Source organism: Elaeis guineensis, chromosome 1 (assembly GCF_000442705.2).
Source record: "Elaeis guineensis isolate ETL-2024a chromosome 1, EG11, whole genome shotgun sequence".
In the NCBI taxonomy this organism is placed as follows: Eukaryota; Viridiplantae; Streptophyta; class Magnoliopsida; order Arecales; family Arecaceae; genus Elaeis; species Elaeis guineensis.
Genome location: NC_025993.2, coordinates 92,787,316 through 92,803,872, shown reverse-complemented (window position 1 = coordinate 92,803,872; position 16,557 = coordinate 92,787,316). Strand labels below are relative to the sequence as shown.

General features: G+C 37.4%; 1 protein-coding gene across 8 annotated transcripts in view; it reads right to left on the bottom strand.

The window, feature by feature from the left end:
• LOC105032008 (protein MULTIPOLAR SPINDLE 1) overlaps positions 1-16,557 on the bottom strand; it is a 29,294-nt gene that overhangs the window by 965 nt on the left and 11,772 nt on the right. For 6 of the 8 annotated variants that reach the window (XM_010906323.3, XM_029260868.2, XM_029260869.2 and 3 more), the window contains 2 exons: positions 3,903-3,973; positions 1,406-1,527 (listed from right to left, as the gene is read on the bottom strand). In XM_010906323.3, the coding sequence (XP_010904625.1) occupies positions 1,406-1,527; positions 3,903-3,973 (193 nt within the window). Of the gene's footprint in view, positions 1-75; positions 212-265; positions 980-1,405; positions 1,528-3,902; positions 3,974-16,557 lie in introns of those variants that run through there. The other 2 variants (XM_073256492.1, XM_073256484.1) reach the window with 2 other exon arrangements.

The window sequence follows — 16,557 nt, the reverse complement described above, 5'->3', positions numbered from 1 at the left end:
ACTGAAAAGAGACCACAGCTACCAAAAAAGCACGAGAGGAGCTCTCTTTTTGCACGCTTGGGGAACAACTAAGAATGCTTTGGGGACCAGGAATTCTTTACCACTTGGAATGCCAGACGCCACGTACAAGCTCATATTAAAATCGAGAGCATCTTAGTTGAAATAAATCCGAGAATATATAGAGGTTTAATGCTATACCATCTAGATGCACCTGCATGAAGTGACGTATCTCTTCAAACGCAAAAAACCTAGCAACCATAAAAACACACAAGAAAACGCATTGGTTGAAAACCAAGCATGTGAACAATGATATTGCATTTTATGAAATCGCAAAATACTATAGACCATTCTTCCATCCTCTAATGCTGAAGTATATTGCATGGTCTATTTCCTTCCTTTCGAACTAACACAACACAAACTCTAAATGCAGGAGAACAAGAACTTCAGGAATATGGAAGTGTAGACTTTCAGCATAGCAGTTCCAGAACCAAAACAAGATGCAGCTACTCTTTTAGACAGATTATGGCATATGGGTTGACAATGGCGACAGAAACCAGTTCAAAACTGGTTGGTCTAGTTTCATTCAGAATAACTAATACATAGGGTCTATCAGAAGTTCTTCCCCTCTAATACTGAGATTGTCCACAATACCAGTCAAGGGCAATGCTTAATTCAGACAGTTCGGTTGACTACACTTTAGGAGCTAAGAAATTTTTTTTCCCCCGAGGAACTAAGAAATGAAGCTGAATGATGCCTTTGTGCATGTGAGACTACAGCTTGTGTCAACAGTGTCCTAATCCAACAGTCGGCAACCACCAGTCAGCTAACAAGCCACATGATCACCAAGAGCCATTTTAAAATGAACCCTTCACGCAAGCACCGAATGCACATAATTTTTTAACTCCGTCATCAGAAATGACATGGACAAGGAGAAATAGGCTGAAGAGAAAAAAATCTTCACCATAGGATGCTTTGACAGCTACAAGAGTTGAATAGAAGAATTTAGGCAAGGAAATGACATGAGTATTGGTGAGGAAAGCTCTTGACCAGCAACTTTTGTCTTAAGTTTGACATAGAAGCAGAACAGCAATCATATTCGGATGTCATAAATAAATTCATATGATGACACATATGAGGCTTTTATCATGTTATATAAATTTGTAAAAGCATCTTGTACTAAAGAATAAATTTGTTGAAAAGGAAACTCCATTAGTGAATGCGAATAGCCTATTGCCATCAGATAAGATCATTCGATTCCATCGTACTGATGAATGCGAATATTTTTTATATAAAAAAATAGTGACTGAACTTGAAAGAATGAACAGGCAACAATGAAAGACCATCAGCAGAAAAGGTTCGAAAGAATGCCTAACTCAAGCTTCCCTTGACATGCAAGTGGGCCCACCTGCTTTGCTAATTCCCCAATGATTCGTTCTGCGTACAGCATATATAGCCCATTCCTGCATTCCAAGAGTTCCAAGTTCTTGCGTGCTAGAAGAACAGATCTCACCCATTCTTCAAAAAGCTCTGCATGACAGCATATAAATCTTACTTTCGAAATGATGCCATGCAAGGTACATTAACTATGCAACATAGAACCTGGTAGAACTGATGATAATTTAATTCCAACCAAGTCAGACACCTAAACATATTCTTAAGTGAATGCAAGTAGCAAACAAGTAAATTCCATAGGAACATAAACGAAATGCTTTCTCAGTTGCATTAATTACTTAGAGCTTCGATTACCATATGGAAACTTAAAAAAGAGATGACCACACCTATAGAACAAATTAAAAGAGATAAATCGATCATGAAACAGATGCTGACCTAAAGTAGATGCAATATATTAATTGAATAATGTCAGAAAGAAAGAAGATGCTATCCTAGAAGTTGGCAGAAACCGACCTCATGATCCTACGCGAAGCAATAATGACCTCAAAAGTACTAACATTACCAATTATAGCATAAGATTCTTTCTTAACAGTATTGTAGTGCTCTCGATCTAGAATTTTCAGTAGCTGGCAAGCACAAGCAAACTTGAAGAATACGGAAAGCTGATGCTTCCAGTATATGCCATAAAGGTGATAGATATATTTTGATTTCACTTGCAACAATAAGAAACTGGATGCAGAGTTTCAGAAAACATCAATATGAATGTTATATGAGATGTTCTTTTAGAGGAGCATTTGTACTTGATAAAATTAAGTAAGAATTACTTTTACTTGACAGGAGATTAGATTATGGAGAACAAAGAAAAAGTAGGCCCTCTAGGCATGCATAGATTGAAGTTCAGACTTTGGAGATATTTTAGAAAAATAGTTTTCTCGGTTGAGACTTTGCAAACAATGCAAATGATATAGCGGAGTATATAAGCGAAAACTAGTGATTGTTAGCAACGCATTTAGATCTATGAACCATGAACAAAAAAACATATATATAATCTAATGGTATGAGGAAGGTTTATCAAGTTATTGTGATTAGTTTTTCCGACCTAAGTAATAGGGAATACTCATATTTTCCAATTGGAACATGTTTATTTAATGAACAATTTCATATCCTAATCATTTAAGGAAAATGATTGTGTACTTTTTTTAACGCACTTTAAATGGACAAAACTACATGAATTTCAAAGCGAAAAAAAGAGAGTATTTACTTGATTGAAAGGTATTGTGGACTGAAGGGTATCAGATGTTACACAGACATGGCAATGGGGTCCACACAAATTAATATCTGACCACTCAAGACAGGGTAGGGCCATATCAAGCAAACAGTCTCAAATCCACATATTATATGACGCAGGCAGAGTGTTACCACTTACTGCTTCATAGCGCGACTGAGATTGACATACATAACTTTAGTATAACCTAGTACGCATTAACTGTTCCTAGAGAGATGCTATAGTAGTTCTCTATCTATGAAGAACTCTTCTAACTTTGAGATCTCATTAGAGAGGCTATTGATTAAAAGAACCAAAAGTTCTCCACAAGTTTTAAACTTTAATTGGAACATACAATTATCCTCCATTTAAAAGTCTGGTGTACTTCTGTCAACATGTTTGGATCTTCACAAACTTCAGATTGAATGACTATAAATGCATGAAGCCAATGTCTCTTGGGACCTGTGCTCTCAAAAGTTAAAACCCTACTTGATGACCCAAAGACTACTACTTTGTATAACTTCAAGAGGTCTTGACTTTATTTTTATCTTTTATCAAACTATTGATGGAATGGACAGGACTCAGCAAGCATGCTAACTGCATTTTTAACTTTATGTCAGCAACTTTGAAAAATACTAAGAATATTTGCATATATATATATATATCAACATCCAGTTTTGTACCACATGTTCTTTTAGGACATCCTTGCTACTACAATCATCCCAAAGCTTGCAGGGTGATAAAGTATTGGCCTAGAAGCAGGTTAAATCTAATTTCAGTTACATATGGAGTGACTTAAGTCTCAACAGTCATGTATACAAAATGAAAAGCCTTCCACAGTTTTTTAATAGTAATAATAATAATATGTTCCGATGAGCTTGGTGGTCCTCACTACAAGTTTCATCTCCATTTTGCAACTCACTTATATTTTAAGTAAGAACCGTCAAAAAGAATCCATTTTCCCTAAGCTTTAAATTGATAGCCTAATGGACATAACAGAAAGCAGTTAAATTCATACACATTAGATGGACTTTGCAACATGAAAGATTGCAATGTATAGGGGAAACATAATGAGAGCGCAATACAAATATTTATGATAAAGAATGTGAATTCTCATAATAACATCAGCATTTACAAATTCTGTGAGTTTTTCCGTTAACCAACTAACAAGTTGATAGTAGACGTATCTGGAGCTCAAACAACATCAAAAGGAACAGTCAACCAAGGTTGAAAAGAAGGTACTAACTTGTATCAAAATATTCATCACTCAACCAGTTTTTCATATAATCCAATATCAGGAACTCCATAACTTGAATCCTGTTCCCACCAAAAGAAACATATGACCAACATTATATTTGAAAGTATAAAAAATAAGAGATGTTTAATGATAATTGAAATTATGCTAGTGCATTAAAAATATTAAAAAATTTTGTGCATCAGTTGATAATGATCAAATACCGTAAAACATGTCATGATTATAATCAGTTGTTTGTTTTAGCTTTTTTTTTTTAAAAAAAAATTGCATCGGTTGATAACCTTTTTATATTATACAATCATCTAGAATTCACAAAGTTGAGCATCAGCTACTATGCAAAGACTAAGTGAGCTGTGGCCTCTGCCAGATTAGCACAGGCCATAGTCGTCATGTTGATCAGCGGACCGTGGTTCAAGCAGCACGAGTTTAAAATAATACAAACACACAGACACTTTCCAAAAGCAATATGACAATGCAAATGACATCTAAAGTAGATAAAGTTATTTTCAGGGCCATGCTTTATACCAATTGACTTGTTTCCTTTTTGTCTTACTGATTGTCAAAAAATCTAAAATTATTTGCTAGCCAACAGATCGCTTGATTAGAGAAAATGCAGTTTCACTAATTTAACAGAAAATGCTATAATGATGCATAAAGGCACCTTCTTTTGAGAACAACAGTGAAGTCTCAAATTTGTGTGTTAACTTGCAAAATTTCTCCAGCACAAGCACCAAGGAGAGGTCCCATTTGGTAGACCTTTCTTGGCATGGACTTTTTGTTTCCCCTCCAAAATTCAACAAATATCAATTGTCCTGTGATTTTTTGAGTAGTGTTGAAATTAACCCATATTCAGCAAATTAGTGTAGATATACACTAATTTTCCGCTTTAATTGCATGATGCATGTAATCATACATCACACACAATTAAACACTATAGTAATAGAGCACACATACAGACAAATGCAAACATATAGTAAACAAAATGACAAGAGTAAACTGAAAATTTAATTAAAACAAAAGAACTAATACAATGTCCATACTGTCATTTGTGTTAAAGAAATATATGGAAAGAAGAGGAAAGTTTATAGACTACTTTTATTTTATAAAGGAAGTGAAAAGAACTTCAACCTTTTCTCTAAACAGATTGGAAGGGAAAGAAAAATTGAGATGGAGCATTTCTCTCATATAAAATTTGATAAAAAGAAGAGCTGAAGTTAAAAAGCATAACTCTAATTTATCTCTATTTTTGTTTAGTTTAAGGTTCACCAAACCATACCAAATTCGCTAGTTTGGGGCAAATCGACTGTACTAGTCAAGAATTGGGATGTTTTGGACTATTAATTTGAGATGGCCTGCTTGTGATTCCACCCCCCCCCCCCTCTTCAGGGCTTGAGATATTCGAGAGCCCTCTTGGCTTGCAGACACCCTCCCAACCACTCACGATGGTCCACAATCCTCGGCACCTGCATTCAAAGGTCCGATAAATCCCTCCCTCTCTCTCTTTCACTCGGGCTGGGGATAGGGTTTCCCTCACCCTCCCCCTCCCCCTCCCTATCTCTCTCTCTCTCTCTTCCTTAATCCTCCGGCTTCCTCCATTCCTCCCTCCCTCCCTCTCCCTCTCACCCTCTCTCATCGGCTCTCCCTATGTTAGTATGCCCTAGAATGGCACAGTAGGAACCTATGTTGTGCCGCACAAGTCACTGGCCACCATGTCCTTTAGTATCGGTTCAATGAACCTTAGCTAAAAATAGAAAAAAAGAGACAATGAAGTTGGAAACATCATTGCCCCCTTCTTTTGATTTCTTAATTAAAAAAGGAACTTGGTGTAAATGATAAAAAAAATAAAGAGACTTCCTTTTAGCCATACACAAAGGGGAAAAATGATGATCTCTGAAACACCTCCCCTCAAAATATGTTTGAGAAGTAAAGAGGAAGAGCAAAAGACATGAAATAGGGAGATAGAGTTATGATGACAAAGAAGAAGAAAGATGGAGAAGGATGGAAAAATAGTTTTTGCCTTCTCTTGACAGTTCTATGCATTCTTTTCTAAAGATCATCTTGGGTAACAAAAGCTTTCATACAACTTTCTCTTTGTGGATCCTAACCAGTGAACATTTCAAACATATTTTTGAAAAGCAGTCTACATGGCCAAATAAATGTACACAGGAGTCATAATATGGACTTGGACCTATTCACAGTGTTGCATGGACACGAATACAAGAATTAGATTTGGATGTGTATCCAAATGTGTGACTCGGCCAGAGGGAAAAAGGGAGATATGGAATACATGGGATAAAATGTAATTTTAACTAAGTTACATATTTATACTTTTAAATATTATTTAAACCATTAAATAGATATTGTTTAAGATCTTTCAATATACATATTTCTCATTCAAATTTTCCAATTAACTTTAGGATATAAGAAAAATAATAGTTTTTAAAGTTATTTCAATCTCTATGAAAGGAACAATCACTCACTCTTAAGGTCAAAACAAAGAATCAATGTCACTATTGAAAGAGTTCAAGTCTCCCCTAATCTTAAAAAGTGGCTACCAAACAACTTCATCAGTGTCCAAGTGCAGTGTTGCATGGATTCAGATATGGGAATCAGATTTGGACACATATCCAACTACCTGACTTGGCAAGAGAGAAAAAGACAGACATAGGGATATGTAGAGATAACATATAGATTTTTTATATATTTATATCTTTAATCTCTTTAAATATTAAAAATATTAAAAAGATATTGTTTGTTAAGATCTTTCAATATACATGTTTCTCATTCAAACTTTCTAATTTACTCAAGGATATTAGCAAAATAATAATTTGTAAAGTTGTTTCAAATTTCAATACCTACAGCCTTAACGAATCTTGAAAAAGAACATCTACTCACTTCTAATATCAAATTAGAGGAACCAACTCATTGTTGGAAACCTTCAGCTCCCATTAGAAGAGTTCAACTCTTCTAATCTTTAAAGTGGCTACTGAAACACTTCACGAGTATCCAAGTATCTGATATATACCTGACTTATATATGTATTGGACAAATTTTTGGATTTGGATGCAAGTGTACAAGTAACACCATCCCAGTGTTCGATACATATCAGATTTGGATACATGTCCAACATGGATTTTTGCAGCTAGATGCGAGCGTCCAAGTAACAAAGCCTCGTTACTTAACCTAACTCAAACAATCTGATCCATGGATGAGATATAAATGCACCACATGTAACTAGTTGGCAAGATAAATAGAGTCTGAGGTATAGGATTCTAACCTATTGCCTTATGATAGCTTAACAACAGAACATATTTTATGGATATTAACATCACATTAATAGAATTCTAAATCCAACCCGAATCCTAAATACAAACCTGGATTCTAATAGCTAGTCTCCCCACCCTTCTTCCACCTCTCCTCCCCTCCCCGCTCATTTGTTCTTCTCCTCTTGCTTCTCCTCCCCCTTTTCTCCTCACCCAACCATCACCAAGCCCCTTGGAGGCCTCATCTCTTCTCAACTTATGCCCTCTAGCATCCATCACATCCCATATGATCAATTGCTCAATCCTAGGACTGCTCCATTGCTAGCTCACCTTACTGCCGATGATGCCCGGTCTCTAATACCCCTTCTCCCTCCCTCTCTATTCTCCTATCTTCCTTTTCCCCTTTTTATCTCCTATCATTTAGGTAAAGTCTAGGTCAACTAACCTAACTTGTTAGCTGGTTCAAGAGTCAACTTGCCTAACTTGCTAGTTGGTTCAAATAGTGGCAAAACTACATGTTAGAAAGAGGGGCCATAGCAATTCTCCCCCTCCAACACACAAACATATAAATGTATGTATGTATTCATCTATGTATGCATGTATGTATAGTCTTGCTAGAGAAGACCTCGAATCTCTCAATCCCCTTATTCATCCAAAAGTTTGCCCCATCTTCCCACAAGCATGGGTCACCAAACAAGCTTCTCCTTGTCCAAATTGGTTGCCATAATCCCCTCTGCAGTCTTACTCTCCAATCTCACCCTCCCAAAGTGGCAAAGTTAGTCTCACTTTCATCGGTTCCTTATCCACGTCCCAATGCATTCCTATTTTTAAATAATCTTTTTATTAAAAAAATATAAATAACCTAAATTATTTCTAGTATTACTTTTGCCGTTAGGACAAATTCCTAAAGTATAGGATGCATATCCACTCTTTACATCTCCATCGTTTATTTCTCCCCCTTCCCAGTCATCCACCCATTTATATGCATGCCCTCATCTTTCTAGTTCAAACTCCCCCTCCCTCAAAACAATAGAAACAAGAGAAGTGCACATATCAAAACCTACTACATCTATTGAGGTGCATAACAACAAAAAGGAATCTTTAAATGACAATTGTAGCAATCAATCCATGATTCTTCTCATGCAAAAAGGCCATGTTTATTACAACATCTCCTCAACCAGATAACCAGCTCTAGACTTTTACCCCTCAATGTATCTCATTTCCATCATCATCCACTCTCCATGTCTCTTTAGCTTCTCTAATCACCAAAGATCACCAAAAGGGAAGAGCCTACAAAGTGCTTTACAAGGTCTCATGGTGCATTTCCATACAAGTCATGACAGTTCCCCCTAACATAACCTATGCTTTGCCCTTGAGTTTGGGTTTGCTAGGTCTAGCTCACTAGTAGGTTGAGTTAGGTTTGTGCGACATTCAGCTTAGTCTAAATGACTTTATTAGGAAACATCGACCAATCTGTCTTGAATCATTGCCACCCCTTGGCATGCAGGATTCTTGGTTGCCCCACATAAGGCTTGGCCAGCTCCAACATATGTCTAGGCTACATTGTAATTGCCTGAGCATTTGCACAAGCCTTGGAAGCTTGTATTTGTTACTTACACAGTACAATAGGTGAGTAAAAAATATGGGTTAGATAGTCCTAATTTGGTTTGAATGGGGTGAGGAAGTGAACTTTGATAATAATTTTGCCTTCAAACCTTCATCTTCTATCCCTAAATGAGATATGAGGAAACAAACCACAACCAAGAGAGCAATGGAGAAAACCTTGACGATTGGCAATGGATGAAGGATGAAACTTGGTGGAATGGTAGCTAAGCTTTAGCAAAAACTGGCAACAATAACGTACGACTATTTTTCTCCCCATTCTTTTCTTTTCCTCATTGCTATACCTCCTCTTTCTTAGTCTCCTTCCCTCACCCTCATCCTTCCAAAACATGCCTTCTCTTTTCCTTGTAGTCCTTCTCCTGCACTTGCCGTTTCCTCCTTGCCTCTCCTCCTTCCCCGTCTCCCATACCTAGGCACCCCCCTACCACATGGGTGTCATGTAGTACCATGGTAGCTTATGAAACCTTACTTCAAATGTTCTTTCACTAATTATTTAGCTCTTTCTCCATTTTATAAATGTGAGAGCTTGTTAATCCACATGCATGGAGATTTCAAATTGATCTACAAATCTGAGAGGTGAAGATTCTCATTTACTCTCTCGTTTTGATATTTTATTACATGGATAGGCAAAGATGCATAACCCAATTATTTTTATACAACAAGTCATAATGGCGAGCATGGAACGATGTATCGGGATGAACCGGTTTGGTGCACCCCATACTATACTGTACCGGTCTCATATCGATACAGTGTCTCGTACTATACTGACACTCAATATGCCATCTTGTATTATACTGAACTGCATACCAACATTGTAATAGGATGGTAATTGTACGGCGAACCTTGGTGGTGAGATATGCTCAAATTCTTCCCCTTTCATCTCTTTATTTTTCTAGTGGAAAGCTTCAGGTCAACCATTTTAAAATACAAGAGTTTGCCCTTATCTCTCTTTTTCTTTATTTTCTTTCTTATATACTTTAGTTTCACATTTTGCTTTCTTTCTCATCTTGTTTCCTTTGCAAGTATGGTTCAAGGTGGCTCCAACGAATTAAAACAATCTTCACATCCCTAGTGTGGGGAGGTGATGGAAATCCTAAGCCACCTTTATGCGTTAACACTAGGCGTGGGCGCAAATCCTGATTTGAGTAGGATTTTCTTAATTGGTTGATTTGATTTGAAATCCTGATTTGATTAGAATTTTCTTAATTGGCTAATTTGATTTGATTTTTCTTATTTATAGGATTCTATATTTATTTTGGATATTTTCTTATTTTACTAAGACGTGTTGCTTAATTTTGCTACTTACCAACTATAAAGTTGTAAGCCTACAAATACAGGCTTGTAAGACATCACTGATTTTCGATTAATTGAATTGAATTAATTCACAAAATTTCCTGCTTAACTTCTCTGATTGTTCATCCCTAATTTCTTCTCTTACCTTTGTTCTGCCATCTGTCTCTTTTTCTTCTGTTCTAGTTCGGCATCAATTGGTATCAAAGCAAAACTGCAATCCACAATCGTTGTTTGCATCACATAAACAACTCGCCACCATCGCTGCCACAAAACTCTAGAATCCTTACCGCCACCAAAATCATCGATAGCCCTCACCATCGCCATCATCAATTTCGCAAGATTTTCAGAATCTAAGCCTCCATCATTGATCATCGATTTATCATCATCATCGCCATTCTTCAATCTTTGCCGCACCCAGAAGGCCCACTTTCTCTTCCCTCTCTACTGCTGCTGCCGCTGCTCCTCTAACCTTCGAACCACTCGAGTAGCCATGAACCCTCAATTGAGTCAGCTTATAATTTGGTTGACCTGAACTCAAGTCCAAATCTGTACCCGCAACTAGATGTGAATCCAACTCACTTTAGGACTCCAGATCCGAATTTGACCCGGTCAAAAAAAACAGAGAATCTATTTGCTGTCCATTCTAGAAATTATGCAGCTTCATCAATCTCTTTCAAGTAAGTATGCACTTTAGGTCCTTGGAAACTCCGACACAAGGTACGCTTTCTCCATACTTGAAATATGTGACTAATTCCATATTAATCAATAAACTAGCAAATTGCAAAGGGTCCAAGTAAACCACTAAAGCCTATTTGCCTTTCCTTTTATTCAAAATCCTGCTTGCTTACACAATATCCACTTATATTTTTAGAATTTCTTTATTCTATTTGCTTGCATTAAAAAAAATTTAATTATTATTATTTCTTCTCGCACATCACTTCACATAATTGCAGTCATTAATTTTGTGATTTTTTTGCAAGAACAACATAGGAGTTGGAGGATCATTGCTCGCTGCAATTTGAGCCCAAAACCAGCATCATCTTTTTACCCAAACTTCTAAAACCATAAATTATTGAGATTAAAATCGCTATGACCATTCGAGACCTCTCTGACACCCAGGATGCATTGGATAAGTAGGTCGACACCCTTGAACATAAAGTTGATACATTCCAAACATCCATGGACCAATTTCCAGATGAAATGATTAAACAATTTTCCCAATTATAAGTTGCTTTAGATAAACATCACTTTGAGGGTAACTCTCTAGTTGTTTCGAATGTTGAGCATGTTGATAGCACAAGTAATAGGCATAACCCCATAGAGACTTCAGATGCTAACCCAAGCTTGCTACCTACTCCCATTCCTCCATTGCACAATATTAGGACTCCTATTGCTTAGAGCACCACACATTGGAAGGAGATTTGCCCCTTGCTAACCCAAGCTTGCTACCTACTCCCATTCCTCCATTGCACAATGTTAGGACTCCTATTGTTTAAAGCACCACACATTGGAAGGAGATTTGCCCCTACTGCAAATCCCCCTCAAGTTACTTATCATAAAGGACTCTCGCCCGAGTTAGGACACAGAAAAGGAGGATTCTCATCTAGAGGATGACCTAGGAGTCTGCCCCAAGTCTTGACATTCCCATGCTAGGCACCAGGATGGAAATCATGAGAGACCGCAAAGGCACTCCCCTCCTCGATACCACCACAACCAGTAGGGATATTATCCTGATAATTTAAGTTATATTACTAAGAGGGTAAAAGTTGAGGCCCTTAATTTTGATGGCAAACTAAATCCCAATACCTTCTTATCTTAGACTGGTTAGCAGACATAGAGGTTTTCTTTAAATGGTATGATATGATCGATAGTCAGTGAGCTCACTTTGCCAAAATGAAGCTCGTTGGCCCTACTAAGTGGTAATGGCATGGAATGCAGATGAACATAGTGTGTCTAGGATAAGATCCTACAGACTCGTGAGTTGAAATGAATAAGAGATTGAGAGATAAGTGCATCCTCACGTATTATAGGGCTCAATCGGTGAAACAAATGCTCATCCTTAGATAAATATCTTCTAATGTGACTGAATACTTGTTTAAGTTTGAGGAGCTGCTCATTAGATGCGATATCGATAAGCAACCATCGGTATTGATCACTCAATTTATCATTGGATTGAGGCTAGAAATTAAAAGAAAGGTTAGTCTCTATTTACCTGATTTTCTTGAGGAGGCCTATCATAAGGCCTTAGAGATTGAGAAGTTTCGCAAGATGTCCACTCAAAGGTGCACAACTTCTCAAGCCGAAGAGTCATCTCAATCTAGAGTCACTAACAGTACTTTCTTTGGTCCTGTTGTTTCTAGGAGAAGTAATAGTCTTGCTCAGAGGACCTCAACATATCAGGATAGAGATGCTAGTGTTACCAACCCCTGTCACAATATCTCTGACATTGAGTGCCATAACTGTCATGGTAAGAGTCATATCACAACCCGATATCCTCATCATACTCTAACATTAGATTATGACACTGAAAATCTACCAACTGAGGATGACATCCAGGATTTTGAGGTTGAGGAGCATGTCTCTGAGTACGTACGAGGATGATAATGAGAAAGGACAAAGCAATGATGACAAATTTTATGGGGACGTGAGGTGTATTTTGTCTATCTCAATCAGCACCGATGAATAGAAATGCACTTGCATTTTTCACACTTCTGTGAAATATGAGGATCAGTGTGCAAGGTTATCATTGATGGAGGGAGTTCCATGAATGTGGTTTCAAAGTCAGCTCTTGGAAAGCTGAAGGTGTAGCCTGAACACATCCTTATCCATTCAGAATGGAATGGGTTGACAAGACTTCCTTGCCAATTACTGAGCAATATTTAGTTCTATAGATGGATGATTACTTGAAAAAAATCTGATGTGACGTCCTTCTTATAGATGTGTCCTATGTCTTGTTAGATTGATCTTGATTATATGATCTAAATGTCACTCGTTATTGACGAGACAACACTTATGTGTTGAGGTTTAAAGGTAAAACTATACAGCTTCAGCCCGCCAAACCCTCTGAGATGGATAAGAAGATGGCACATAAGACTCCGACACCCAGTACCTCTTCGCATGCTTTGAGTTCTTCTTCTAATGCAAATGCTTCGAGTTCTTCTCCTCAACAAGTTAGAAAAAAATGCCTCCATCTTCTGACTAGTAGGGAATTTGAAAAAAAGGACAAAGTCAAGCATTGTTTTAGCTTTGGTAGCCAAAGAGGTTTCACAAAGACCGTCTCAATCACGAGTTGGCCCTCCCCCAGAGGTCAACTAGTTGTTGCATGAATTTGAAGACGTGACACCTGAGGAGCTTCCTAGTGAGCTACCACCTATGAGACATACAGTATGCCATTGATCTAATCTCAGTATCTTGATTGCCCAATTTGCCTTATTATAGGATAAATCCCAAAGAAATGATAGAGATTAATCAACAAGTTGATGACTTTTGGAGAAAGACTTTATTCAGCCTAGTCTTAGCCCCTACACTGTTCCTGCTCTATTGACTTCAAAAAAGGATGGCTCTTGACGAATGTGTATTGATAGCTGCACCATCAACAAGATCACCATCAAGTATAGGTTTCCCATCCCTAGGTTGGAAGACATGCTAGACTTTTTGGTCCAGGCCAAATGGTTCGCCAAAATTGATCTGCACTAGGGATACCACCAAATCCGGATTAGATCAACACACGAGTGGAAGACTATCTTCAAAACTCAAGATGAATTGTATGAGTGGTTAGTCATATCCTTGAGATTATATAATGCTCCTGGCACTTTCATGAGAGTTATGACTCAAGTTTTAAAGCCATTCATGAGCAAGTTCTTGGTAGTATACTTTGATGACATCCTTGCCTATGGTAAGATCCAAAAAGAGCATTTGAGTCACATTCGTCAAGTTTTCTTGACATTGAGAGCAGAAAAGTTATATGTCAATATCAAGAAATGCTCTTTCATACAAACTCAGGTTCTCTTTTTTAGATTCATCATCACGGCACGGTATTTTAGCTGACCCCAAGAAAGTGAGAGCTATTAGAGAGTGGCCCGAACCAAAGACTTCCTAAGATTCATAGTTTTTATGGATTGACCACCTTTTATAGGCAATTCATTAAGAATTGAAGTACCATTATGGCTCCCATCACTGATAACATGAAGGAGAGTTCAAATGGACTGATGCTGCATGCACAACCTTTAGGGAGATCAAGCAAAAGATGACTAAGGGCACCCATTTTGAGACATTTTGATTTTTCTAAACTCTTTAAGGTTGTATATAATGCATTTGGATTAGGTATTGGAGGTGTTTTAAGTCAAGATGGACATCCAGTCGCATATTTCAATGAAAACTCAATGAAGCTAAGCAGAGGTATTCCACCTATGACAAGGAGTTTTACACTGTCGTGCAATCCTTGGGGCACTGACGGTACTATTTGTTATCCCAAAAATTTATGTTATACTTCGACCATCATGCACTCAAGTACCTGAACTCATAGAAAAAGTTGAGTACCAGACATGCCCAATGGATTGAGTTTTTCCAGAAGTATACATTTGTTCTTAACCATCATTCAGGGGTTGAGAACAAGCCATCTGATGCCCCTTAGTTGAGTGGTACATCTCTTGCATACTATGAGTGCTTAGGTGGTAGGATTTGAGAGATTAAAAGATGAGTACACCACTTGTCTTGATTTTGGACTTATATATCGGAGGATCATGGACGGTAATCGTCATGACCATATCGATTTTCTCATCAGAGATGATTACTTGTTTAAGGGTTTTAGCCTATGCATTCCTCGTACTTTGCTTAGAGATTTTATTGTTTGGGAGTTGCATGCTGGTGGCCTCGCTGATCATTTTGGACGTGATAAGACTATAGCCATATTAAAGGATTGATTTTATTAATCCTCTTTAAAGAAAGATGTTGCTAGGATTGTATCCCAATGTCGCACTTGTCAATTAGCTAAGACTAAAAAAAGAAACACTAGTTTGTACATACTATTGCCTGTTCCACCACACCTTGACAAGATCTTAGCATGGACTTTATTCTCGAATTGTCTAGGACTGTTAGAGGTCATGATTCTATCTTAATTGTTGTAGATAGATTTTCTAAGATGGCCCATTTCATACCTTGTGCGAAAACAACTAACGTCTCATATGTGGCTAAGTTGTTCTTTTACGAGATTGTTCGACTACATGGCTTGCTTTCTTCTATAGCATCTCATAGGGATGTCAAGTTTGTTGCTATTTTTGGAAGTTGTTTGGGACAACTCCAAAGTTTTCATCTGCATTCCATCCCAGACTGATGAATAGACTAAGGTTGTTAATCGTAGTCGAGGAGATTTGCTTAGATGCCTCGTGGAAGAAAAATTAGAAATCTAAAACTTGTTACCTACTACTAAGTTTGTCTATAACAACTCCATTAATAGGTCCATTGGTAAGTCTTTTTTTCAGATTGTTCATGGTTTAGTCCCTCGCCAGCCCTTTGACCTTGTGTCCTTACCTCATGATTTGTCCTTTTGAATCTATAAAGTCCCTTGCTCACCATATTCGAGATCTTCATGCTAAAACTAGGTGTAAGATTGCGTTGAGTAATGAGACTTATAAACTTGCAACTAATGTTCGCCACAGAAAACAGGATTTTAGTAAGAGTGATTATGTAATGGTGCGTGTATGTCTTGACCGCTACCCTAAACATTTTTTCAAGAAATTGCATGCTAAAGCCTTTGGAACTTTTCGTATCATTCGTAAAGTGAGACCTAATGCTTATTTGCTTGATTTACCTTCTGATATAACTATTAAATCTGTTTTCAATGTGGAGAATTTGTTTCCTTATTGAGGTATTTTCAAACCTCCCAAAGTGTCTATAGGTATTTCTATAGGTGGAGGTCGAACTTCTTTTGCGCCTATCCCTAAGGTTCAGCCAGTTCATCAGTTAACCCGAGAGCAAATTGAGTGTCATTGAGGATGAGATTGTTGGTTCGACACATGATGGATTCCAGTGCTATCTAGTGCACTGGAAGGGACGTCCTATCTCTAATGCTACTTGGATTACTGAGGATGAGTTTCGTCATCTCGACCCTGACCTTTTGGAGTCATACCAGTATCATAACTTGCCAAAGTCGAGTTCTTTTCAGTCGGAGAGAAATGATGGAAATCCTTAACCACTTTTACACGTTTACACTGGGCGTGTGCGCAAATCCTGATTTGAGTAGGATATCCTTAATTTATTGATTTGATTTGAAATCTTGATTTGATTAGGATTTTCTTAATTTGCTGATTTGATTTGATTTGGTTTTCCTTATTTACAGGATTCTATATTTATTTTGGGTATTTCCTTATTTTGTTAAGACATGTTGCTTAATTTTACTACTTACCAACTATGGGGTTGTCAGCCTGTAAATACAGGCTTGTAAGACAATATTGGTTTTTTGATTGATT